The sequence below is a fragment of the Harpia harpyja genome, chromosome 4 (assembly GCF_026419915.1).
Source record: "Harpia harpyja isolate bHarHar1 chromosome 4, bHarHar1 primary haplotype, whole genome shotgun sequence".
NCBI classification, from domain to species: Eukaryota; Metazoa; Chordata; class Aves; order Accipitriformes; family Accipitridae; genus Harpia; species Harpia harpyja.
Window position 1 is genome coordinate 47,308,170 of NC_068943.1, and position 25,144 is coordinate 47,333,313.

The 25,144-nt window shown below is 55.3% G+C and overlaps 3 protein-coding genes and 1 long non-coding RNA gene across 5 annotated transcripts in view; 3 read left to right on the forward strand and 1 right to left on the reverse strand.

Annotated features, from left to right (window-relative positions):
- Positions 1-1,107: 1,107 nt before the first annotated feature.
- On the forward strand, positions 1,108-14,197 carry UBE4A (ubiquitination factor E4A). 2 transcript variants are annotated; one of them, XM_052783781.1, is made up of 20 exons: positions 1,108-1,167; positions 1,324-1,494; positions 1,581-1,757; positions 2,007-2,119; positions 2,768-2,920; positions 3,051-3,210; positions 3,408-3,610; positions 3,831-4,022; positions 4,920-5,253; positions 5,521-5,647; positions 7,790-8,097; positions 8,987-9,119; positions 10,041-10,228; positions 10,656-10,756; positions 10,875-10,988; positions 11,855-12,029; positions 12,172-12,352; positions 12,805-12,952; positions 13,216-13,373; positions 13,516-14,197. In XM_052783781.1, the coding sequence occupies exons 2-20, from the start codon at positions 1,371-1,373 to the stop codon at positions 13,652-13,654; spliced, it is 3,228 nt and encodes a 1,075-aa protein (XP_052639741.1). In that variant the 5' UTR covers positions 1,108-1,167; positions 1,324-1,370; the 3' UTR covers positions 13,655-14,197. The 2 variants fall into 2 exon arrangements, with proteins under 2 accessions (XP_052639741.1, XP_052639740.1); XM_052783780.1 differs by having other exon boundaries at positions 1,151-1,494.
- Positions 14,198-14,452: 255 nt separating this feature from the next.
- On the forward strand, positions 14,453-16,579 carry ATP5MG (ATP synthase membrane subunit g). The gene is made up of 3 exons (XM_052783792.1): positions 14,453-14,604; positions 14,738-14,898; positions 16,393-16,579. The coding sequence occupies exons 1-3, from the start codon at positions 14,541-14,543 to the stop codon at positions 16,489-16,491; spliced, it is 324 nt and encodes a 107-aa protein (XP_052639752.1). The 5' UTR covers positions 14,453-14,540; the 3' UTR covers positions 16,492-16,579.
- A 290-nt stretch (positions 16,580-16,869) lies between these two features.
- On the reverse strand, positions 16,870-19,639 carry LOC128140286 (uncharacterized). The gene is made up of 2 exons (XR_008234681.1): positions 17,667-19,639; positions 16,870-17,464 (listed from the first exon to the last, which is right to left on the reverse strand). It is a non-coding gene; the product is annotated as an uncharacterized LOC128140286 (long non-coding RNA).
- KMT2A (lysine methyltransferase 2A) overlaps positions 19,574-25,144 on the forward strand; it is a 49,708-nt gene continuing 44,137 nt past the window's right edge. The window contains 2 exon segments of the mRNA XM_052783778.1: positions 19,574-19,919; positions 19,921-20,199. Coding sequence (XP_052639738.1) covers positions 19,581-19,919; positions 19,921-20,199 — 618 coding nt within the window. The 5' untranslated portion in view covers positions 19,574-19,580.

Genomic DNA, 25,144 nt, shown 5'->3' on the forward strand with positions numbered 1-25,144 from the left:
TATACAAAAAAAACCCCAAAAAGTTAATACACTTTCATACCCTGAAGAGGAGGACAGCAGACATTTCAGCTGGCAGAGCCCTCGCGGGCTCCTCTCGCCCACCCGACTGACCACCTCAGGGCCGACCCGACCCTAAATCATGTAATTAAGGCCATTGTCCAAAACCCCTCAAACACCCCCCGACGTGGGGGGTCTGCACACCCCAAGGGCGGGGGCCAGGCCTGCAGGCAGGTGTCGTGGGGGGGGGGGCACACCGCCGCTAATTACAGTGGGGTAATTAACCTCTCTTTTTTTGGCCCTGCTGTGTTCGATGCACCCTGGGATGTGGTGGGCCCTCTTGGCTGGCTCCTATTGCACCTGTTGCCCCCCCCCCCCCCAGCACCCCCAGACCCCCCCGTGGGGCTCTGCAGCCCCCCCGCCCAATACGTACCTCTGCCTGCTGGTACTCCAGCCCCACATGTTGCCCCCCCCAATAGCACCCAGGACCCACAGCTGTGTTTGGCGTGGGGTGGGGGTGGGGGGGGCCATCCTGGCAGGGTGGGTCAGGTCCCCCCGTGGGGCCGTGACCGCGCATCCTGCGCACACACGTGTACAGAGACACAGGCACTGCAAGGCGCTAATTACAGGCACTGCCCAAAGACCTCACACACACACACAAAATGCTAAAAAAAAAAAAAAAAAAAATTAAAAAAAAGAAAATTAAAAAAACCCAAACAAAAAAACCAAAACCATGTTTGGGTACCTTTGTGCAACTGCGAATAGGTGCTTATGTATGCAAATGGCCAACCTGCATGTTAATAAGCTCATAGGCGTAATGCTTATGCATCCTGCATATTAATTTTTCAATTTGCATACATGAATATTAAAATGCAGGTCGCTGGGCCAATAGTAAACGCCGACGCGGGTATTACGCAGAGGTTTGCTTTTCGCCGCACGCAAACAGGCGCGGTTACGCGTCCGTCCCCGTGTCCGTGCCCGGGGGCCGGAGGCGGGCGCTCGCTCCTCCGCTCCGCCAGGGGTCGCTGCCGCCCGCCCACTCTCTGCCCCGCCCCGAGACGTTCTCCCAAAGGGCCCGCCTCCCTCCCTCTCTCCGGCTTCCGGCGCACCGCGGTGACGTCTGTTGCGCCGCGACGGCGTGACGCGCAGTACTGTCCGGCGGCGGTGGAGGTGAGCGAGGCGGACCCGGTAGGGGCCGAGCGGGCCGCGGTACCGACCGGCGGCCTCACACCGAGCGGGCCGGGCCCGCCGCGCCCGGGGGAGCGGCTCGGGGCGCGGGCGGCGCTGCCCGGCGGGTCCGGGCCCTGACGGCGGCTCTCGCCGCAGCCCGGCCCCGGCCCCCCCTCCCCCGCATGGCGCGGCCCTGAGGGGAGATGACCGACCAGGAGAACAACAACAGCATCTCCAGCAACCCCTTCGCCGCCCTCTTCGGCTCCATTGCCGACGCCAAGCAGTTCGCCGCCGTCCAGAAGCAGCAGCAGCTGCGGCAGCTGACAGGTTTGGCAGGGCGGGGGGCGGGCGCCGGCCCCTCCGGCAGAGGCGAGACCTCCCCCGCCGGGAGGCTGAGGAGCCGTGTTTTGCAGGCGATGAGACTTCGGTCAGCCAAGATGACTCTGACAACAGCGTCACCGAGAGCCTGGATGACTGCGACTACTCGGTGGCCGAGATCAGCCGCTCCTTCCGCTCGCAGCGGGAGCTGTGCGAGCAGCTCAACATCAACCACATGATCCAGAGGATATTCCTCATCACCCTCGACAACAGTGAGCGCTGGGAACCCTCCTTATTGCAGTTGGGGGCGGGGGCATCGCAGGCTGGGGAAACTCTCTCACGCAGGGCAGAGCCCCCCCAGATCTATCGGAAGGGGAACGCTGGGAGTGGGAGCCTGCCTCGGCACAGCAGTTTGCAGCGGGCGGCTCTGCCATGGGCAGGGCCCTGCCTGCACATTCCGCTGCCTGCCGGCATGTTTTCCATCAGTTTGGGTGAAACGGGTCGTTCTGCGGCTTCCTCAGGCGACCCCAGCATGAAGAGCGGGAACGGGATCCCAGCACGCTGTGTCTATCTGGAAGAAATGGCCGCAGACCTGGACGACCAGGACTGGCTGGACATGGACAATGTCGAACAGGTAGGACCGCTTGCCTCGGGCACTCTGCCTACTTGGGCAACAGGAACTGAATTTATTTCCTCACAACGCATCCTGAATGCGGTCTGTTTGCCAAAGTCCAGCGTGGAGCTGCCAGTCACGGCTTTGCTGGAAACGGCCATGGGGTTTTGGGGGTACGAGATTGAGAAAGGTTTAGAATTCACTGCTTGGAGCCCCTCCTCCTGGAGGCTGCAGGAGTTTGCTGCCGTGCAGATTGGCTGGGGATGGGGAGGGGAACAAATTTGGCCTGGACAGGGTGCGAGGGAAGACTTGCATGTGGTCGTGGGAGGCAAATGTTGCAGCATGCGGTCTCTTGTGCTACTGAATAAACTTTGAACGGTGTCATGCGTGCACTCAGCTCCATCTGTAGACACAACGGTGACTTTTTGGTGGGTTTTCCAGTGAAAAAAACTTCTGTTAGGACTTCCGTCACTCTTAGAGGAGAAATCATTTAGCAAAGGAGCAAGCCTGAGTGTTCTTGGTTTAGCGTTCTGTTAATTAATGAGGAATAGTGAGTGCTCTTCCAGGCAGAAGTAACCTAGCCTGCAGTGACATGGTGCTTGTTTTTCTGGAGGGATTGTCTCTCTGCCAGGGCCGTTTCACTTTATGTCTATCTTTGCTGGTCCCTAGGCCCTCTTCACCCGCTTGCTGCTGCCGGAGCCTGGAAACCACCTGATTTACATGACCTCCACCAGCACGCAGAACCTCTCTGCCGACCGGGATGCGGGGGAGAGGCAGATTCTGCGCTACCTCTATGCCTGCTTCCAGAGGGCAAGAGAAGAGGTGGGCAGGGGCTCCTGAGGAAGAAGGCAGCTTTGTCACCTGGCTTTCTGGTCCGAAGTGACGGACCTGAGGTTTTAATGGCCAGAAGCGGCTGCCAGGGCCCCAGCACTGTCTTGTTCTCCTTGCGCAGATAACCAAGGTCCCGGAGAACCTGCTGCCCTTTGCCGTGCGCTGCCGGAACCTGACTGTGTCAAACTCTCGCACTGTCCTCCTCACCCCGGAGATTTACGTCAACCAGAACGTGTACGAGCAGCTGGTGGACCTGATGCTGGAGGCGCTGAGAGGGGCGCGTAAGTCCAGCTGGGTTGCGCCACTAGCTTCATGCTGCGAGGCCACCCTTTAGCTTAAGCTGCGGGAAGAGTGTCGTGGAGTCGGGTGAAGCTTTGGCTCCCCTCATTGCTAAAAGGGAGGGCCATGTTTAGGGATACACGCGCTGAGGTTCAGCTGTTTGGCGTATCGTGAGTAACAGCCTTGCTTCCCTCGCTAGACTTCGAAGACGTGACCGAGTTTCTTGAGGAGGTCATAGAAGCCTTAACAATGGATGAGGAGGTGCGGACGTTCGGGGAGGTCATGGTTCCTGTGTTTGACATCCTCTTGGGCAGAATCAAGGACCTGGACCTCTGCCAGATCCTGCTGTACACGTACCTCGATGTGCTCCTCTACTTCACGAAGCAGAAGGACATAGCAAAGGTGGGTGCGGTGGCCTGATCAAGAGCTCCTCGCAGGTTCTACTTGCAGGAGGGGCACATATCGGTGGAGGTCAAACTGACAGTGCAGCGTTAACAACACCTTGTGTGTGTACTCTTACCCCTCTTCTCCTTTCTGATAACATGTCCCAAACCCCTCAGTTTGTGGGGGTTTTTTACTGGGATTTTATACAACCGTCAGCGTGTCCTGCTGTGTTCCCTAGGTTTTTGCAGGCTACATCCAGCCCAAGGATCCCAGCAACGGACAGATGTACCAGAAGACTTTGCTAGGTGCCATTTTAAACATCTCCTGCTTGTTAAAGACCCCGGGTGTAGTGGAGAACCACGGCTATTTTCTGAATCCATCCCGATCCAGCCCACAAGAGATCAAAGTGCAGGAATCCAACACCCACCAGGTGGGCTGAAGCGTGGCAGTACTGCTTCCCCATGTGTTTTAGAGGCCCCTCATTGCCTGAGGGTTAAAGACATGATGTCAGGCCTTGAGTTCTGCCGCTGGCTCTTTAATAATCTGGCTCATGACTAAGCAAGTCACAAAACTGCTTTGGATCCTCCAGCTGTAACACATGAACAGTTTAGCCCCCTTCCTCGGGTTGTTGTGATGAGCAAGTCCTGTTTTATCAAAGCAGTTGTCCAAGTACTGGGACAAGGGTAGGGTGGTACTCCTGGAACAGATACAGGCACCATAACCTGAGGTGCTACACGAAGGTAATCTGCCTTAGGTGTTGTAATCACCGGGAAATAGGTTGTAGTACCTGTCCTGTAATTAAAATGCTATTTGTCTCCCTGGTGGAGAAAGGGATAGGCAACATGCTCTCTCGTTATGAAAGTAAATAGCCTCCCTCCTCAGGGGAATGGTGCTAGGAGGGTCTTCAGGAATGTTTCAGAAGGACAGAAGCCTCAGAATGCAGGATATAAACACAGGAGGAGACTCGGGTGCAGAAGTGGTCACAGAGAGGGGCTTTCCCAGTCACACGTTCTTTCAGGGTCATTGTTGCTGCCAAAAACTTGTCAAGAATTTGGGTTTTACTCCCCACGGAAACAACTTGCTCTTGACTATGCTTTTGAGTACGTCCCCAATTATTCTTTGCTGCCGGCCTCAGGATTTGACTCACTCCTAACCTGTGCGTCTGCGGTGATTAACAGAGGCGTCTGGGCCGTGATTGACTTTGAAAGCCCTGCCATTAAAGAGCAGGGTGTGGTCTGGAGCAAGGAGAGCTCTGAGAGCCTTAATGATGGGAGAGGCAAAAGAGCCATCCCACCACCCTCAACCCTGTTCTGTTTCCCCCTAACAGTTTATGGCCCAGTTCCAGGAGAAGATCTACCAGATGCTGAAGAACCTCTTGCAGTTGTCTCCAGAGACAAAGCACAGGATTCTCTCCTGGCTGGGAAACTGCCTCCATGCGAACGCGGGTCGCACCAAGATTTGGGCTAACCAGATGCCAGAGATCTTCTTCCAGATGTACGCCTCAGACGCCTTCTTCCTCAACTTGGGAGCTGCCCTCCTGAAGCTGTGCCAGCCCTTCTGCAAACCAAAATCTCCGAGGCTGCTAACCTTCAACCCCACTTACTGTGCCCTGAAGGAGCTGAATGAAGAGGAGAGGAGGAGCAAGAACGTACATATGAAAGGTAGGCCCCACACTGTGGGGGAGCAAGGGAATGAGAAAGGGGATCTCCTCAGGTCCTTACCTCTCCCAGTAGCACTCTCCCGACGCGTGCCAGTAAAGGGAGAGTCAGAGGTGTGACTAGAGAGGAGCAAGGGGAGAGCGGAATACAAAGAAAAGGCTGCCTAGCATCCTCAGCAGTTGTTTTGTGTCTTCGGCAGGGGCCCTCTTGAGGCCTCTCCTCACCAATGCTGCTGGGCCAGGCTTGACGCAGAGATGCTTTTTGTTCCAGGTTTGGAAAAAGAAACGTGCTTGATACCCGCTCTGAGCGAGCAAGAGCCAGAGTTTGCAAATAGCTACAATCTGGTGACAGAAAACCTGGTCCTCACACAGTACACCCTTCACTTGGGATTTCACAGGTAACTGCTCTCAGATTGCCACCAGTGCTGTCTTCCACCTGTGTATGGCCACGTAAATTTTTAGTAAATACTCAGAACACAGAGCAGGCCAGTTGAGCTGAGTACCTTTCACTGCGTGCTTTGACCGACGTTGGGAGCCTCAGGCTGACTGATTTCGGAAAGGAATTTTGTTCACTGGGGCTCATGGTCAATGCTAACAGTCTTACAGGTTCCGCATTATTTAGAGAAACTTAACAGCCAAGTGCTGGGTGTCCGTGGGTTGTTCGGTTTCCTCTCTGTCCGCGGGGGAGCAGGCCGCTGGCATCTCGCTTCTCTACTAGAAAGTGTCTCGGCAGCAGAGCACCTGCCTGCTGCCAGCTCTCCAAACTGCCCCAGTAAACGGATTGTATGTGAAACAGAAAAGCGAGGTAGCTCTCCGTTTCCAGGAAGGGATTTTCTGGACACCAGAACACACTATTTTTCTCAGCTTCCCTCTGCAAATCGTTGCCTGGATACTGTGAGGTCACTGCTGATCCAAGCACCATCCCCTTCTGGTTTATTCTCCAAATACAGAGTTCAATGAAAAAGTTATGCAAGTGGCTTGTTGCTGGGAAACTGAAAATGTCACCTTGCCAGCATCTCGGGCTTGCCGGATCCCTGACCTTGGTAACCTAAGGGGGTTTGCAGCTGCGCTGGCTTGCTGTCTGCACGCCTGCAGAGGGCTTTGCAGTGGTCATCGGTTTTCCTGACCACTCTGCTGGCCACTGCAGTTCCTCAGCAGGGTCTGGTATCCCTGGTATCTGGCATCTGTGGATGTTACCTACCTCGACTTCAGCAAGGCCTTTGACGCTGCCTCTCATGGCGTACTCCTTGAGAAGCTGGCGTCTCATGGTTTAGACAAGTGTACTCCTCACTGGGTGAAAAACTGTCTGGATGAACGAGCCCAGAGGGTTGTGGTGAATGGATTTAAATCCAGTTGGCAGCGAGTCACAAGTGGTGTTCCCCAGGGCTCGGTGTTGGGGCCGGTTCTGTTTAATATCTTTATCAATGATCTAGACGAGGGGATCGAGTGCACCATCAGCAAGTTTGCAGACAACGCCAAGTTGGAAGGCAGGGTTGATCTGCTTGAGGGTAGGAAGGCTCTACAGAGAGATCTGGACAGGCTGGATCGATGGGCCGAGGCCAATTACATGAAGTTCAACAAGGCCGAGTGCCGGGTCCTGCACTACGGTCACGGCGACCCCATGCAGCGCGACGGCCTTGGGGAAGAGTGGCTAGAAAGCTGCCTGGCAGAGAAAGACCTGGGGGTGCTGGTTGACAGCCGGCTGAATATGAGCCAGCAGTGTGCCCAGGTGGCCAAGAAGGCCAATGGTGTCCTGACCTGTATCAGAAATAGTGTGGCCAGCAGGAGCAGGGAGGTGATTGTTCCCCTGTACTTGGCGCTGGTGAGGCCGCACCTTGAGTACTGTGTTCAGTTTTGGGCCCCTCACTACAGGAAAGACATTGAGGTGCTGGAGCGTGTCCAGAGAAGGGTAGCCGAGTTGGAGAGGGGCCTGGAGCACAACTCTTATGAGGAGCAGCTGAGGGAACTGGGGCTGTTTTGTCTGGAGAAAAGGAGGCTGAGGGGAGACCTTATCGCTCTCTACAACTACCTGAAGGGGGGTTGTAGTGAGGTGGGTGCTGGTCTCTTCTGTCAGGTGGCTGGAGATAGGACGAGAGGAAATGGCCTCAAGTTGTGGCAAGGGAGGTTTAGGTTGGATATTAGGAAAAATTTCTTTACTGAAAGGGTTGTCAGACATTGGAATAGGCTGCCCAGGGAAGTGGTTGAGTCACCATCCCTGGAGGTATTCAAAAAGCGCGTAGAAAAGGCACTTCGGGACATGGTTTAGTGGGCATGAATGATGGTTGGACTCGATGATCTTGAAGGTCTTTTTCAACCTAAATTATTCTATGATTCTATCCTCCCAAGCCCTGGCTTGCCTTTCTCTAAAGGCTTTCCTGTTGCTGGTGCCCCAGACAGATTTATCCCCACGAAACGGTTTGAGCTCGAGTGTGCAGAACTCTTATCGCCATGAGCAGGATAAAAGCATGTGCTGGCTTACGTATCGCTTAGGCAGTCTGTACATCTCGTGTCATCTCCTTCTTGCCTTGTTTTCCGGGTAGGTTGCACGACCACATGGTAAAGATAAACCAAAGCCTTCATCGCCTGCAAGTAGCATGGCGAGAAGCTCAGCAGAGCTCCAGCCCTGCTGCCGACAGCCTCAGGGAGCAGTTCGAGCGCCTGATGACCATCTATCTCTCCACCAAGACAGCGATGACAGAGCCACAGATGCTGCAGAACTGCCTGAATCTGCAAGTGTCTATGGCAGTTCTGCTGGTGCAGCTGGCCATGGGAAACCATGGGACGGAGCCGCTAGAGCTGACCTTCCCGCTGCCAGAGGTGGAAAACAGCGCGTTGGCCTATGTGCCAGGTGAAGCTGCCTGTCCTGCTGGCGGTCTGTCTGTGTGCCTCCCGCAATTAACCATCCGAGTCTAGAGCTACTCGTATAATACTGCATTTAGAGTAGCTATGTGTACGTGGCCCAATTCCTTAAGATGTTCATAGCACCTGGGTTTCCTCTTCACTGAGGTGCTGAAAGGGCATTCTGCCTTTGGAAAGAAGGGTTCCAGAGCACGTAAGGAAGCGTAGGGAAGGTCAGTCGCAACATCAAACTGTCAGCAGCGAGGTCAGAAACTCCAGAGAAACCTGGGACCTCCGAGCTCACCTTACAGGCTATAATCCTGGTACCATTCGGATGAGCACTGGGAGAGCTGTCTGAGGAAGCATGTTTCTGTCCAGGGCAGGACGCAGTGCTACAACCAGTGGCATCTTTCTTTGTGCAGAATATTCCCTTTGAAGAGGGTTGCTCTGGGAAAATTTGGGGGTTTTGAGGGGGGCATAGTTAGGGTATTGACGCTGCTGACCTTTTAAAGATCCCACTCACGGCCAAGTTGCAAAGTTTTGCCAAATACTATGCTGATTTACTGTTCTCTCTATGCGCAAAATCCTCCTTGCGGTTTCTGTTGTCTAGAGGCTTTCTTGCCGTGGGGGTTTTTTTGTGTAACAGCGTGTACAGTCAGCAGGCAGCTGCTGGGTTCTGCCCTGTAAGTGACCTGACTGCTGAGAGAGGTGAAGCAAATCCTGTGCATTACTAATTTCATCAGGCCAGGCATCCTTCATGACTGCAGTGTTCTGATACAGCTAGTTAGTTCCTGAAACTTTGATGGGAATCGGGGCGATGAGGGGAGGGTAGACGGGAGGCTAGAAAAGGGCAAAGCGAGCCACCCAAGGAGGAGCTCACATACAATCTCTGTTTGCAGAATTCTTTGCCGATAATTTGGGCGACTTCTTCATTTTCCTGCGGCGTTTCGCTGATGACATCTTGGAGACTTCCGCCGATTCTCTGGAGCACATCCTTCACTTTGTTACTGTTTTCATGGGTGATGTGGAGAGGTACGTGCAGCCCCAGGTGTGAGCCCCGTGCACTTATCTGCAGAGCACCCAGAGGGGAACAAGCAAGTGGAAGTTCAGAGGTGTCTTGAGGCTTGGTTTACGTAGCCATGAGTGGGTTGATCTCCTTGGGAAAAGCTAAATTCTGCCTGCAGGAGGCACAGCGAACAAGGCCCTGCCAGAAGGACGCGGGTTTCACGTGAGGTATAAAGGGGATTCGGTGTCTAAATAATTGTTTAGTTGCAGTATGCAGGAGCCTCGTTAGCTAGAGTCATTTTGGTACTTGTTAAAGGAAGCTATTGGGATTGATCTGTTTGGAGTATCTGTATGAAGTCTACTATGGTAACTGAGCACTGAACAAAATTGAGTTGTTTCATCGATCTTCCTGATAAGACATCACCGCACATGCCACATTTCTGCTGTTCGTTTGTTTGTACTCGCATGTGTAAATACAGCGAGCTCACAGTGGCTGCAGGAGCAGGTGATTTCATGTGGTAGGCAGCTCTCGCTGCTCCCGCTGTCCCTGGGCTGGCCCCGCGGAGATGGAGGCTGTAGTTCTTCTTGGCAGCGCCCTATGGTGTGACCTTGGGTACGTGGCTTGGCTTCTGCCCCACACCTGCAGCAGAAGAAAGTTATACCCTCACCTCAGTGATTTGTACTGGACAGTGGGCTCAGCAGGCAAAAGCGCTTTGGACTTGCAGGATAAATAGGAAGCAAGTCACTGGGCAGTAAGTAAACAGCTGGGACAAGTCAGGTTTATTGGGAGTGAGCCACTGGATGTGGGCGTTAGCTTTACAGATGGTCTGCAACAAGCGGGTGCTCCTACATGGATGGGTGCAGCTCCTAGAGTGTTTCCTGAGCAGCTCAGTCCCAAACCCTGGCTCTCCTGCCATTCTGGATTTGCTTTGTTGTTTTCTCTTGCAGGATGAAAAATCCTCATCTGCGAGCTAAGCTGGCAGAAGTGTTGGAAGCTGTGATGCCTCACTTAGATCAGGCCCAGAACCCACTCGTCTCAAGTGTGTTTCATCGCAAGCGAGTGTTCTGTTCTTACCAAAACGCTGCCCACCTTGCCGAGGCGCTTATCAAAGTCTTTGTGGATATCGAGTTTACTGGTAAGCTCAAAAGGGGAAGAGTTGTCTTCCTTCTGTAACATCTGCAGGGGGAGGGTCTCCAGGGTTTGAAGTATGTCAGTGAAAACAAATGAATCTATTTGCAATTTGTTAAGCTGCTCAGCTGTGTTAGGCAGGCGGCATTCCGGCAAAGCATCCGTCTTCCCAAACTTCTGGCTTATGCAGAACTGCTTAGCTAGAAAGGATAACCTCCAGAACTCAAGCTTTTCAGCTCAGCAGCGCTTATAGTGGGTCCTCACCCGCCCTCTTCTAACACAGGATTGGTTGCACTGCTTTGAAATCGATGACAGATTTCACTGACCTATATGGGAGCATGGGTTTTATTCCAAACAAACTGTGAAAAGGAATTGGCAGCCCCTGCCTGTGCCCACTGCACCCCTGAAATGCTCTTACTTTTGCTGACGTCTAGGTGACCCGCACCAGTTTGAACAGAAGTTTAACTACCGCCGTCCCATGTATCCCATCCTGAGGTACATGTGGGGCACAGATTCATACCGGCAGAGCATAAAGGTGAGGCAAGAGGCACATACATAGGCGTGTGCGTGCGCAGCTCTGTATGGAGCATGCAGATCGGTCCCCTGCCATTGCGACTGTGCCACAGCATTCACCGTTCCCTCATTCCTTGCAGGCTCTGGCTGATTACGCCTCAGAGAACCTGGAGGCAATGAACCCCCCTCTCTTCTTGCGCTTCCTTAATTTGCTCATGAATGATGCCATTTTCCTGTTGGATGAAGCCATACAGGTAGGGCTGAGTGCACGTGTAGTCAGCATCACGTAAGCAACAGTTCTCGCTCCCCTGAAGGTGGCTAGGTGCGATACTGACCTCCTATCCCTAGAACAGTATCAGCTTGCTCTGCTCCTGCCTGATGAATCTGTGTGGTGGATGCTTGCAGGAAACAATTCCGGGCTAGTGTGGCCAATGCCCTGGGAGAAAGGGTGAAGGCCAAGGGGTGGCGGGGTCTGGGGACCCGCGGGCAGGGTGCTCGTTTCCTTCCCTTCGGTCTCCAGAGACAGGTCAGAACAAAGAGGAGCAAACGGGCTTTTCTCAGATTGAGCATGAAGCTTGCTGGGGGAGTTGCGAGGAAATCTGCCCGCTGCTAATCTGGACACAGCCAGGCTTTAAACAACTTCTGCAGTTTTTGATTATCAAACCCCCTTGGCCTTTGCATGGGTGGTTTATCCTAACAAAGGCCTTTTGTCTCCAGGCAGTTCTCCTTTGGGTTTACAAGGAGAGTGCCAGGTGAACTGATGTCCTTGGTGCGCAATGACTGTCTCCACATGTTTCGCAGCTGCCTGTTGCTGCTAGAAAGGGCTTTTTGGGGGAGCTTTGATTGTCGGGAGGCTGGCACATAAGACGGGTGATGTGGCTATCGCCCATCTGGTTGTGCATGTTTATGGACTTTCTATGGTTTGCTGTCCAAATGAATGTTGTGGTGTTTGCAAAACGTGTGTGGTCGTTGAGAGGCCTTTTCAAGCACTCATGTTGTACCTTTCGCATCCCGACCTGGCCTCTGTCAGCCCGGAGCACAGCAGAACAGGTCTGACTTAGCTGCCGTTGCCCATTTACCTGCCTGTTCTCCCAGACGCTTCCCTGCTGTGTCTTTGCAGTACCTCAGTAAGATTAAAGTTCAGCAGATCGAGAAGGACCGTGGCGAATGGGACAGCCTGTCCCAGGAGGCTCGCCGTGAGAAGGAGTCGAGCCTGCAGATGTTTGGTCAGCTGGCCCGCTTCCACAACATCATGTCCAATGAAACCATTGGCACTCTGGCCTTCCTGACTTCAGGTAGGGAGAGCAACCCCTCCTGCCCACCGGGATCTGGAGAAGGGCCCTGCCTGGGAATGGGCGGGCGCAAGCTTGGTCTTAGGGTGGTTGGAGTGGGACGGGATTGCTGTGGAGCTGAGGGAACGGTTGGTCTCTGTTCCAGAAATTAAGTCCCTGTTTGTGCATCCTTTCCTTGCTGAGCGCATCATCTCCATGCTCAACTATTTCCTGCAACACCTTGTTGGCCCTAAAATGGGAGCTCTGAAGGTCAAGGATTTCAGTGAGTTTGACTTCAAGCCGCAGCAGCTCGTGTCTGACATCTGTACCATCTACCTAAACCTTGGGTAGGTGACAAGGGAGAGCTGGCGTGTGGGGTGGTGGGAGCCATCCTGGGGACATCCTGGCTAGCAGAGCCCCCTGGCCCCCTGCCTCACGGTGGGGGAGCCTCCTGTCCAGGAACAGTGCTAACAGAATCGCTCTGCATGCTTTCCACAGTCCTCAGTGGGCCTTTCGGAAGCATGCTGTGCTCTTTTGTAGCAATTGTAACTTAAATTACCCAGGGATGTCAGCCACAACTCAGCTAGCAGGGATGGAGGTTAAGCATGACAGCAGTTACATTCGTACCATCGGTCACTCTGGAGAGGACCCAGGAGAAATGCCTAATTATGGTCAAGCTTTTCTCTGGCTTTGAGTTCTTTGCTGTGATAAAGCAAGTGCCGCTGTTGTGGGGACTGTGTTTTGCAGCCCGATAAATGCGGGTTCTTAAACCTTTGCTCTCTTTTAACCTGTGGTCCAGGGATGAAGAAAATTTCTGTGCCACGGTGCCCAAGGATGGCCGCTCCTATTCACCGATGCTCTTTGCCCAGACTGTTCGGGTTCTGAAGAAAATCAACAAGCCTGGCAACATGATAGTGTCTTTCAGTAACCTGGCTGAGAGGATCAAGGTGAGAATCAGAGTGAATTTAAGCTCGGGGCCGGGGGGGGAGGTGGAAGTGGTTCCTGGCATCCTTTTCCATCTGTGTGTCACTGTGTCTTTGCCGTGGAGCTGAATTTCTGGGAGTGGGACTTCATCTGAGGCTCAGGTGGGGCAGCTGAGAGGGCTCCCTACCAGCACGGACCTGTAAATGCTTTAGCTACAGGTTAGGAGCAAACCTGCTTTTGAAAGAAGTGGGAGACCGAGTCTCTAAAAGCTGTGTGTGCCCACCAGTCTCTTGCAGACCGCCAGCAGCAGGAGGAAGAGACGTATGCGGACGCCTGTGATGAATTCCTGGATCCGATCATGAGCACTCTGATGTCAGACCCGGTGATACTGCCCTCCTCCCGTGTTACCGTGGACCGGTCGACTATAGCCCGGCACCTCCTCAGGTACAAAGCGCGGGCCTTGTACCTTGATACTTTTGGGGGATCCGTTTCACTTGTCTGATGACTCTTCCTGGCCTGTCTTCCTCTTTTTTTATTTCTAGTGCCAGGACTCTCCCAGTAATCTCCTCGATGCTTTGTCTTTCAGTGACCAGACGGATCCTTTCAATCGGAGCCCCCTCACTATGGACCAGATCAGACCAAACACAGAGCTTAAAGAGAAGATCCAGCAGTGGCTTGCAGAGAGGAAAAAGCAGAAGGAGGAGCTGGAGGACAGACTGGACTGATAACCAGGGTCTCATCCATAGACCTACACTCACTGGCACAATCAAAGCCTTGCAGGGTTAGCGGCTGGAGCTCCAGAGTGTCTGTGCAACTCGCCACCTTCATCGAGGCGGCATTGAGCGCATTGCCACTGCCGCCAGCATCTCTCCTAGGACCTTCCCTTCTATCCCTTGTTCTGTCTCTTCCTTTCAGGACTTATTCTTTAAGACTTTCCACTGCACTACAGCTTTGAGCCTCTGCCTTGGGGGCAGCCCACAGTCTCTTCTGCGTGGCCTGGCACCCGGCCTGCTCTTCCTCGCTCTGTGTCTGTTGGCCCCGTTCTTTCCCAGCGACGCCAAAAACCTCCCTCTGTTCTGTTGCCGTGTTTAAACTCTGTAACCGTACCTTCCATGTGAGAGCGTGGCCGCTCGCGGGGTTGGGTGTGGGCCTGGACTGGAGGGGAACGGTGACACTACTTGTACGGGCCGGCTGCCTCGCAGGCTTTCTTTTCCAAAAGGGCATCGGGAACAGAGGGGCCGTGGAAATTAAATACAGAGATGATCTTACAGCTGGCGGTGGAGGTCTGGCAGCGGGGAGGCCCTAGCCGTAGAAAAGCCTCTCGGACGGAGCGCGGAGGCCGCCTTTCCCCCCCCTCCGGCGCGAGTGGGTCCGTCCCACGTGGACCGAGGTGCCGCCCGCTCCGCCCGGATCTCAAACCCGCGGCTGCGGCGAGCCCCGCCCCGCGCACGTGGCCCGGGGTCCTGGCTGCGGGCTGCCGGCGGCGGGCGCCTGCCGGGCAGGCGGGAGGCGGGCAGGCGGCGCGCGGGCAGCCGCCGCGGCGGCGGGGGTCCTTGCGGCCCGCGCAGGCGGCGGCGGCGGCGAGGTGACATTCAGCCGGGAGCCCGCAACATGGCGCAGGCCGCGCAGAGGCTGGCGCAGCGCGTCGCCGCCCGCGGGCCGCAGCTCCTCAGCGGTGAGCGAGCGGGGGCTGGGCGGCGGGGAGCGGGGGGGGGGGGTCTATCCGGGCGGTGGCGGCGGGGGGTGCTTTCGCCGACATCTGCCGCCGTTAGGAAAACGCCTTTCCCTCCCCTTCCTTTTACCGGCAGCCGCCGTGGCGTACTCGAAGCCGCGCTTGGCCACGTTCTGGTATTACGCCAAGGTGGAGCTGGCCCCGCCGACCCCCGCCGAGATCCCCCGGGCCATTGACGGCATGAAGGCCATGGTCAGGAGCTTCCAGACCGGCCGGCTGGCGCAGCTCACCGTCAAGGTAACGGCGGGAGCGGGGGAGCAGGGCAGGGCTCTGGCGGTACCGATGGCTGGCTTTCAGGAGCGGCGGCCTTCCTGCCGTCCTCAAAGCACTCCTGCTGCGGCTCGGTTCCCGGGCGTCTTCTGCTGCCCGGAACCGGCTGCGCGGGACCTTTGGGATCCGTCCCCTGAAAGGCGTCTGCGCCCGAAGGCCGAAACCGGCCTTTGGTGAGTGTTGAAGGGCGACGGGATGGGGAGGGAGTGGGCGTCGAGAGGGTTTGCCTTTGCTCCGGCTCCGGCCGAGGCTCCAGTCTCTTTGGCCAGTGGAGGCCCGTGTTCCTAGCTGTGACCATCTTACTCCCTGCCCCTGGGCAGCTCGCTCTGTGAGTTTTGGCTGTTAGGAGGGGCCGTCCCCTGCAGATCGGGGTCTCTTTCGCGATGGACCTTTCCTTTGTTTCTCCCAAGAGCCGTCCTGTCGCCTCAGTGCTCTGATTTCTTTCCTGAGGCTTTTCTGCTTCCTCTCTCCTACCTGCTCCCGCAGAGAACCCAGCTCAGGCTGCCTGCCTGCTTGCCTTTCTCCTCCTCCTCTCCTGTGCAACCAGCGTGTAGCAATGAGTCCACGCAGTGCTCCCTGCAAACCTGCCCGCTGTGAGACTGGTCCCCACTGGAATCGATGCGTGCCGCAGTGGGTTTCTGCCACCTGGGTTGCTGTTACACCTGACACTCCAAAGATGCACTTTGTCTGGTGCTAGACTTCCAAAAAATTATATTTACAAAAATGTATCATTTTTTTTTTTTTTCTGGATAAGCTGGGGAATAGATGCATTCTGCAGCTGCTTCAGACCCTGCCAGTTGTATTCTGTGAGCCATAGGTGTTCAGAGCAGTATTTTCCAAGAACTGGCTTAACCGCTGGCACGCTAGCTTGAAATGCTCTGCTTGTGCCATGGGAAGCAATGGGGCTGCTGTCAAGGAGACCTGAAGCCCAAGGAATTTAGGGGTCGAGAACTGAAAGTGTTTTACTGTGTCAGCTTTGCCTTAATTCTTCCACACCTGGACTAGGCTGTGCTTGTGCTCCTCAGGCCCGTGTCGTTATCCGTCTCAGGGAAGAGAGTATCAGTAGGTGGCTGATGGAACCCAACTGCTGGGAACAGCTGTGTCATTGGCTGGCCTTGAAATTGAAGTGTTTCCCACATAGATGGCTTGGGAAGTGATCTCTTGAAACAGCTGTAAAAAAAAAAAAAAAAAAAAAAAAAACCAAAAAAAAAACCCAAAAAACCCCAGGAACAACAACTGACACTGTGCTGAACATTTTAGAACCACCTTAACCATACAGTGTTGAGGGGTGGCTGAACACGATACACGCTCGGTTGCACTTTTGTTTTTTTCGCTTAAACAGTTGCCTTGTGAATTGGTTGACAGCTCTGCTAGTCATATGTGGAGCTTGACTACAGGAGCGAGGAAGGAAGCTGTCACAGGAGCCAGTGATCTAACCAGTGGCTTTTTTTTTTCTTTCAGGAAGCACTGAGGAACGGTCTGGTGGCCACAGAGGTGCTGATGTGGTTTTACATTGGGGAGATCATAGGCAAGGGCGGCCTGATCGGGTACAATGTCTGAAGACTCATCCTGAGCAACGCTGTCTTTGGTGCTGTGGTCCCAAGTCTGTAACGGGGTCTGTGACAATAAAGCCAGGAAGCGATGTCGAGCTGTCGTGGTCTTTTGTGGCAGTTGGGGTGTGAGCCTCTCCCCAACCCGGTCGCACTGCTGGCAGTGGAGATTGGCTCCTCAGAGGGGTGGCTGCCTGGAGGCCGGTCCCCTGAGACGGCACTAAAGCTGGCTTGGTGATGCTGCTGTTCGTTACCACCCCTTTGGACAACCGCTGTGCCTCAGCTACAGTGTGAGGGAAGGCGTGAGAGCCTGGGTTTCAAACTGAGAGCGCAAACGCTTTCATTATGTTTCTGAACATATGTCACATCAGCTAGCGGGAACCAGAAAGAAAGCGCCAGTACTTTATTTACAGTATCAAAAGCTATCTGCTGTGGCTTATATCATAGGGTACATAGCACTATTCAACACCGTTCTGCTGGTTTGGGGTGCGAATTGTTGAGTGGAAGCCTCTGAAGGTAAGCAGAGCTTTACTGTACGTGTCATCTTAGCTCACCGCCGGCTGGAGGTGTAAGCTGTCCGGAAATCCACAAGCTGGCTCGTTTTCAACCAGCTTGTGGAGAGGTGTATACAAAAACCTGGTGAGTCTCCTGCACTGTAATGTGTTTTCAGAAAATAATTTCTAGAAGGAGTTCTCTGAAGCCAGCAGTCCTGTTGGGGTAGGACTTAACTGTTTCTGTTGTCTTAGAAGATGGTTCCCAGTCAGCATTGCTTCTTGTTGATACTGTTGTTGTATCGGCTGCTCCTTTGTTCCTCTGGGCCTCGTGTTTGGCTCCCTGGTGAACCCGCAGTCCCCCAGCTTGGCTGCCCCGAGTGACCCAAACATCTCTGGGGTGGCTGCACCAGTAGCACAGCCATTTCTCTTTTCCGTGCAGCAGAGCTGACTTTCTCAACGCTTCATCGCAGCAAGAAGCCTCTTGGACTCCTGACAGGTAGCACAGGTGAGCTCACATGCTTCATATTTAGTGACCAGAAAGAAGGTCATTGCTGACAGCAATGGAAAACTTTTTTTTTTTTTTCCCCCCCCTGTTAAAGAGAAGGGTTCCTGACCCAGCAGCTGTGGGTCACAACTGGTCACAGGTCACCTCCACATGATAGATGGGGAAACCGAGGCTAGATGAACTCACCAGCTTCCCCAGGTAAGCCTGCGACAGGAACAGCAACGGGACCTGGGCTTCCAGCTCCCTGCCCAGACTTGGTGTCCTGCACTCACTTCTCCCCACACGCCTGTCCAGGAGATCACCATTTCTGCTGGATGTGGCCAAGCAGCAGCGCTCCCAGAAGACCTCTTTTATTGCTGGGTGCTCCTGCTGCTTCCTTTGCTGCTGAGGACTTTGCAATTCCTCACTCCCCTCTGAGGAGGCGATGCTTTCTCGCAAAGGGCACTGGCAAATCTCACCAGGCCTGCAGCCAAACGCCCTGGCTGAGCGGCAGCTGCAGGGGCCGGCGAGGGTGAACGACAGCCCCGAAAACTGGCCCTCCCCAGGAGCAATTAGCTCCTGTCTTCACAAACCCATTGCCCCACAGATAGATAGTGGTGAGGGAGAGCTGCCAGGGCCCCTCAGTGGACATCTGCAGCCCGTATTCCTTAACAAGAGATAGACAAGAGAGGTCACATGTGGGATTTAAAGGGTGATCTTAACTTGCAGAAGGTTTCTGGACCCAAGAGAACTTCCCTGAGAGCAAGTCTGCCTGATCTCGCTCAAAGGCCTGCCTGCGCCCTGCGACTTGTTCCTACCTGAGCGTGCTGCTCTCTCGGGGCTGAAGGTTGCAGGGGCTCACGAGAGAGCCCTGTGCTGTGGTTCGCACACCCATGCTGCGTCACAGGGGCTGGCGAACTGGCCTCAGGGAGGATTGGATTAAACTGGACGAGCCAAGCATGGGAGAGCCTGGAAACATTCCAGTCCTTCTCACACTCCCGAGAGAGACAGGAACCATCTCGTTTTGATTTTCCTCCCAGGAAGTCCTCATCAGAAGCCACCCTAGCCCTGCTCCCAAAGTAGAACCCCGGCAGCACATCAAGTGTGAAATAAGCAGAAGTGGCATCAGTAAACCCCATGGGCTCCAGAAGCTTTTCTGTCATCTTTAACACTGCAGGTGTTGTTTGGTTGCTTCTGGATGGGGCAAACAGCCTTTCTCTCCCCCTCAGCCACTCTCTCCCTTCAGCTGATGAGCTCTGAAGGAAACGGGTATTTTACATTCCCCAGATAGAGGGGTTTTACAACGGTGTGTTTGCAGTGTTGTCTTTCTCAGGGAACACAGCGGGCACTTGTTGGATGTTAACCCCATTCTTGCTGTGCTGTACAAGATGGAGGCGAGCTGGCAGTCTGACACCGGGGACCAGAGGGAGCTGCCAGCCTGGTGCCATCGCCATTACCTTCTTCCTGGAGGTGGCACCTGGCGGGACACTGACCCGGCCCGACAGGCAAGCGGGGCGGGGGCGGGGGAGGGGGCGGTGGGAGGCGGGCGGGGACGCGGAGGGGAAGGGCTGCAACCAGCAGCTCACGGTACCGCAGCGCCGGTACCCCTCGCCCCTACCCGGGTGGCTCTTTTCTCCCGCCCCAGACAGGGGCTCGCTCGTCAGCCAGGCCGCCCCGCTCTCCCGGGCAGGCCCTCAGCTCCACACCGGCCCGGGAGAAGGGCGGCTGCAGCAGGAGGTGTCCCTGTGCGGGGGCTGAGGGGGCCTGTCAGGGGGTCCCGGGAGGCCCGGCCCGGCCCAGCCCGCCGCCCTCCCGCTTCGCCGCCGGCCCCGCGCCCTGGCTGCGCCCCGCCGGTATGCGTAGCGCCCGCCCGCGCCTCCCGCCGCATGCCGGGCCCGGGGCCGCGCCGAGCGGCGCCCCGCGCCCCGAATACGGCCTGGCGCTATGGAGGGGGCTGGCGGGGAGGCCTATGCCGTATGCGCGGTCCCGGGCGCCGGCGGCTCGCGCTCTGGCTCGGCATTGCCGTCGCGGTTATGCAGGCTGTTTGCAGCCCGGTTATGCGGCAACCAGGGTCTGGGGCGGGATCGCGCCGTGCCCCACGCCTGCATGGCCCTCCGCGCTATGAGGAACCGCGGCGGCGGGAGGCTGCGCTATCCAGGACGGGGGGCCGTGCTGGGGCTCTGGCCCGGGGCCCTGCATATCGCCCAGCGTTATGCCGGGCTAGCACCCGTCGCGCATGGCTTACCCAGGCGCCCGGGCAGCGGGATGGCGGGGCCCCGCAACCTGTATGGCTCCCGTTGTTATGCAGTACCTCTGCGGGCCGGCGAAGCGCTATCCAGGGCGCGGGGCGCGGCCCGGCCCCGCTCTCTGGCTCGTCGCCTCACAGTAAAGATGGCGCACAGCGGTCGGTGGCGCTTCCCTGCCCGGCCCGGCAGCGGCGGCTGGGGCCGCCGGGGGCTGGGGGGGGTCCCGGCTGCGGGTGCCGGCCGTGCGGAGCCTGCGAGCCGCCGAGCCGGCGGCGGCGCCGGCGGCGGCGGGCGAGGGGGAGCGCGGCGGCCCGTGCTCCGGCGGGGCGGCGGGAAGCGGGGGAGGCGGGGCAGCGCCGGGCTCCGGCGGCTCCGGGGGCCCCGCGGCCGGGGTGGGACCCGGCTTCGACGCGGCGCTCCAGGTCTCGGCCGCCATCGGCATCAACCTGCGGCGGTTCCGCGCGGCCTGCGGCGCCGAGGCGGGCAGCGGAGAGGTGAGGAGGGGCGGGGGGGGGGGGGAGGGGGCGGACGACGGCGGCGGCGGGGAGGGAGGGAGGGCGCGGCGCGGCCCGGCCCGCGGGTCCCGGCCCGGCCCGGCCCGCGGGTCCCGGCCCGCAGCATCCCCGCTCCGCCCCGGCGGGCGGCACACCCCCTGCCCGCACACCCCTTGCCCGCGCCCCCCGGACACACCTACCGCGCCCGCTGGGCCCGCGCCGCCGCTCCCGCTCCCCGCACAAAGGGCGCGCCCCGCCGCCGGGCCGCCGCCGCCGCCTCCCCGCGGCGGGAGGGCGGGGGGGAGAGCCCGGCGGGGCGGGGGGGTGCCGCCGGCCGCCCTCCGCCTCCGCGCGGTCCCTCCCCGCGCACGCGACTTGCCGCCGGTGTGTCCTCCCCGCTGCCACCGCCGCCTCCATTATCCTCCTCCCACCGCTCCTTCTCCCGCGCCCTCCGCCGGGGTGAGGAGCGCGCTCCCCGCCACCGGGAGGTAGGATGGGGCAGGGGGGCGGCGGCGGCTCCTCTCCCCGCGGGGGTGGCGGAGCGGGGCGCGGGGCCGGGCTCTCGTTTCTGCCCGTTGCGGAGGATGCTCCGCGGGGGTAACGCGTCCTTCGCCGAGTGGTGGGCTCGGGGGGGGCGGCCCCTCCTGCGTGTGCCCCGCGGGGGGTGCCGCTCACCGGCCCTCCCCTTCGCTGCCCTGGACGCCCGGCCAGACCCCCGGGGCAGTGGGGCCCGGTACGAGCGCCGTTCGCTGGCCCCCAGAGCGCTGTCTTTTTTTTTTTTCTTTTTTTTTTTTTTTTGAGTTGCTCTTCTTCCTGCTTTCATTTTTTTTTAATTTTTTTTTTTTTTTAAGCCTTTCTAAGGCAGCCGGAGCAAGAGTCTGACAGCAGCCCACCTATTGACAGAACAGGGAAGACATGATGGGGGTGTGTTACTTACTACAAGCTGCAGCGTTCCTTTCCCCCGATTCTTGTTTTGCATCACTTGTTAGCTGCGTCCTTGCGCCAGCAAGAAAATTCCCCGGGTCCTTTGCAGCAGGAGTGCCTTATTGTTTTTTGAAAGGCCGGTTCTGTCTCTTCTTCTGCAGGCAGATTGTCAGCTGTGGAGCGGGGTGAGCGTATCTTTGCCTGTATTTTGCCCCTTTAAAGAGCAGTTGCTTTTCTTTTCCATCGCTGGCGGTATCAGAGTTTATTAAAACACACATAAAAATACAGTTTTCTCCTGTCTTTCCGGCTTGGTTTTGGTGTTTTCTGCTGGGTGCTGTGAAGCGGAGCTAGTCAGTCACGGCTGAGCTAGAGTAATTCCTGGGCTGCAGAGTTCCAGCTCTAGCAGGCTGTGGTGCGGAGAGGAAGCGGGTTGCGTTTGCACGCGCAGAGCTGATCGTGGAAACGCTTTCAAGCTCACCAGTACAGCGCTTTGGGTTTTAACTCAGACAGCCCGCCGGCATCCCTTTTACTTAATACCGGTATCTTAAAGGCTGTGGTTTAGGAGACTTGCACATTTTTCTGTTTGCAATAGACTAGGTTCAATGGAATTTACCGGGTCTACTCGAGAGAAGTTAATGTCTCACAAGCGCTAGTTCAGTGGCAGAAATGCCTGAAATCTGGCTAACCAACCTGACCGCAGAGTTAACAACTCAGGAGGTTTTTATGCAGGGGGGAGGCGAGTTGCTATGTTTCTTTTTTTTTTTTTTTCTGAGTTGACATGGGGTTGGTTTTCTGTTGGGTTTGGTGTTTTTTTTTTAATTCTAATTGTCTTAAAGTATGGTTTTGCATCTCAAAAAACCCTCTAAAACATCTTTGAAAGATCTCTGTGAGTTTGGCCTTTAGGGCATCTTTGCTTTAAAATAAAATAGGTTGAATATGTTCTTGGTGCTAGCAGCTGATGAAGACAGGGTCTCTTGGATCTTAAGCATTTTACTTATTGCATTGCTCTTCTATTTAGCTACTAAAAACTTTTGTCTAATAACATTACGTACAGTGGAAAGTAATGATAAAAGATCTTTGTGGCTTGGTGTCTGTAGGTTGACCTTCACCTGACCACTCACGAGCAGGGAAGGGGTAGACCCCGGACGCTTTCCCTCACTCTAAATTTGCAGCATGTGCTAGTGTACTCGGAGAGGGGATACTCCCAAGCAGTCAGATTTAGGTGGCTCACCGAGTTGGTTTCTTTCCTTCGGTGATGCTCAAGAAACAAAGCGTGTTTGCATTGAAGGACCTAGTTCTCCTGACCGGTGACTTATTCCGCAGGTGTTATAGTGAAGATCACGCCAGCACTGCCCATCACCAGAAGCTGTAGGACAAGCTCTTCTCTCCTGCGGTGCGGTTTCTCTGCAGGGTAGGAGCGGGGGATGTGAAAAGAGCTCGAGCACATCTAGGAAATCAGCGTGTGGTGGGTGCTGCCTGTGGTCTCTCTAGAGGAGAGGGCAGCTGTGTGTCGGTGCTGAAACGGTGAAGTTCTGGGGCCCGTGTGGTACCCCGCTTTGGCTGCAGCTGTTCTTCTAGAAGGGGGCTTCCAGAAGACCCCTGCTTACTAGGGCTCGCCATGTCCTTTGAATAACCACCTGGTGCTCGCACCCTTCTCTTCCACAAGGTTGAGGGTCTTCCCTGAACCAAGCCAGTTACGATCTTCAGCTGAGTTGGCATTCTGCATCGGGAATAAGCTCCAAGATGTCGCTTTGAGTTCAGGAGCCCACGGCGATTAGGGGAAGAAGCTGTGTTAGCTTTTTATGTATGACTTCTGCTCTGCGTGCTTATTTTTTTTGACCTCTTGGTGGCATGCTGCATTCTGGTGTTCACTTATTTAAGTACCTGTTGAAGTTGTGTGTTACGATCAAAATTTGACGTAACAAAAAAGTAGCAGTCCAGAGCAAGTATTATGCTCGGGTCTTTCCCTTGTCTCCTTGGCCATTTTGTGGTATGTAGGAGACTTTATTTCTCACCTAAAAGGTACCTGAATGCTGGGGTGTCATCCCGTACTCCCCAGGTTTCTGGTGACTTTGTACGAATCCTTGACTTTTGCGGGAGCTCGGTGTTTCACTGAGTTATCTTGAAACCAGCTTGCTTTAAGGGAGCAGTGTTACAATACTTGGCTTTGGCACCGCAAGAGTTGGGGGGGGGCACTTTTTGCACAGTAAAGCTATAACTGGTTGAAAATGGTGATATTTGTACTGCGTGTTATCCTTGCTGCTTGACGTGAATGGCACTTCAGTAATAAGGGAAATTTGGTTCTGTTTTCTTGATTCGTTACGTCGATATTTGGTGTAAAAGAAGCTTGCGCATAGTTGTTAAATATCTCTGTGCCTGTCAGTTCAGAGCTCCCTCCCTGTCCCCAACATTTAATTGAAACTTTGAGACATAAAAGTTGAGGGCGTGTTAGATGCACGTTGGCAGTTTACTCCATAAATTTGCCTCAGCTTGAAAGTTGCAGAAACTTGAGATTTGAAATGGAACGCAGTGGTGATGATGGTGTCTCTAGTAGTGCTGCTGTAATTATACGTGGATCGTAATTTTTTACGAGGTAAATGTTAGAGTCCTGGATGTTCACCGATGGCTGGCTTGTTCTGAAATGGTACTAGATCCATGTGCTGGGAAGAAGGAGTGGTGTCCATGCTGCCGCCATGGTCAACGCCTGAGCTGGAAGTACAGATAATTTCTTGCCTCCACGGGCATTAAAATTCTGTCCACCTCAAAATTTCCTCTCCTAGCATGATGTTGAATGGTCACCATAAAACTACCTGGGTGTTTAACCTGCGAGGTAGAGGCGTAGAGCCCTGCCTGTTACTGGTAACGTGATTACTGCACATGCAGGGGGAGACAGCTGCTCATAGGTGTTGATGTAAAGCAAGAGACACGTGGTGAAGATGATACATATCACGACCTGAGAGATGGAGGGCTCCTTCATGCTTTTTCTCCTTTCTGAGACTCAGGCGCTCCTTTGTCAGAAGTGTGAAAATAAAAGTACATGTTTTAACTATCCTGGTGAGTTTTCCGTTTCGGCGATTCGGTCAGTGTTACACAGTACTCGAGACCCTCAGAGGAGCAGGTTTGTGAAGCTTTTTGGCGGAAAGGAATTTGGGGTTCCCCATGAGAAGCTGTTTTCGATGGAAGGTGGCATCACTCGTCTCGCTGACAGCGGTGGTGGGTAGGGAAGGTGGTTTCAGAAGCAGCAGCAATGCGCACTGACCAGCTTGCTCCTGGGGCTTTTCGATGTTGTGCTGCCTTCAGCTGGAAAACTCACGGGACAGACTCCTGTAGCGGTGTTTCACTGCGTGCTTCTGTACTGTCATCAAAGTGCTGAACTACAGATTTTACTGTACCGCATTTGGAGCAAATGAGGGAAGGGACTGGGTCACTCTTTGAGTCAGTAGTTCACTTCTCAGCCTCTTTTAACTCGCTTCCAAGTGCGTCCCTGCCGAGGCTGCATCCTCCTGACCCGTTGAGTGCATGAGGAATGGTGCCGATGGCTTCCACCAACTAGTGGGGAACGGTATGTGCCAGCGCTTTTCTCCTGCAGACGTGTGCGGAGGAACACGCTTGCTGCAGGTGTTCCAGCTGTGGTGCCAAAGCTTGCTGCCTGCACCACTTTTAAGCAGCAAGAATTAAGTGGGAACAGGCGCTGCCTTACATGAAGTAAAACTGCAACAGGGAGGTGTTTTGTTCAGGTTTCAGTTGTATTTGGTTTCAGTGAACAGAAACACGGGTAACCTGTGTTCAGAGGGAGCCTTCCAGTAGAGGGACTTTGTTTTCTTGATTCAGGTCCTAAACCAGCAAAAGTTTCTCACTCCAGCAGAGGTTGTCTCCTCTTCTTGACCTGTGCTGTAGACTACCTGAGGAAACTGTATCTGGCATTTATTGGAAGACATCCTCGTCCCCTCCAATCTCTTATGAAGTCCGGGCTGTTTTGCAATGAAGTATTGGTAAAAGGCAAAGGGAGTCACCAATGCAA

What these genes read in the sequence shown, in the direction of transcription:
- UBE4A (XM_052783781.1), top strand. Translation starts at nt 1,371, where the DNA reads ATGACCGACCAGGAGAACAACAACAGCATCTCCAGCAACCCCTTCGCC. An exon ending in CGCGTTGGCCTATGTGCCAG is followed by an intron (nt 8,098 to 8,986) that starts GTGAAGCTGCCT and finishes CTCTGTTTGCAG; the next exon opens with AATTCTTTGCCGATAATTTG. An exon ending in TCTGGCCTTCCTGACTTCAG is followed by an intron (nt 12,030 to 12,171) that starts GTAGGGAGAGCA and finishes TCTCTGTTCCAG; the next exon opens with AAATTAAGTCCCTGTTTGTG.
- ATP5MG (XM_052783792.1), top strand. Translation starts at nt 14,541, where the DNA reads ATGGCGCAGGCCGCGCAGAGGCTGGCGCAGCGCGTCGCCGCCCGCGGG. An exon ending in CGGGCCGCAGCTCCTCAGCG is followed by an intron (nt 14,605 to 14,737) that starts GTGAGCGAGCGG and finishes TTTTACCGGCAG; the next exon opens with CCGCCGTGGCGTACTCGAAG. An exon ending in TGGCGCAGCTCACCGTCAAG is followed by an intron (nt 14,899 to 16,392) that starts GTAACGGCGGGA and finishes TTTTTCTTTCAG; the next exon opens with GAAGCACTGAGGAACGGTCT.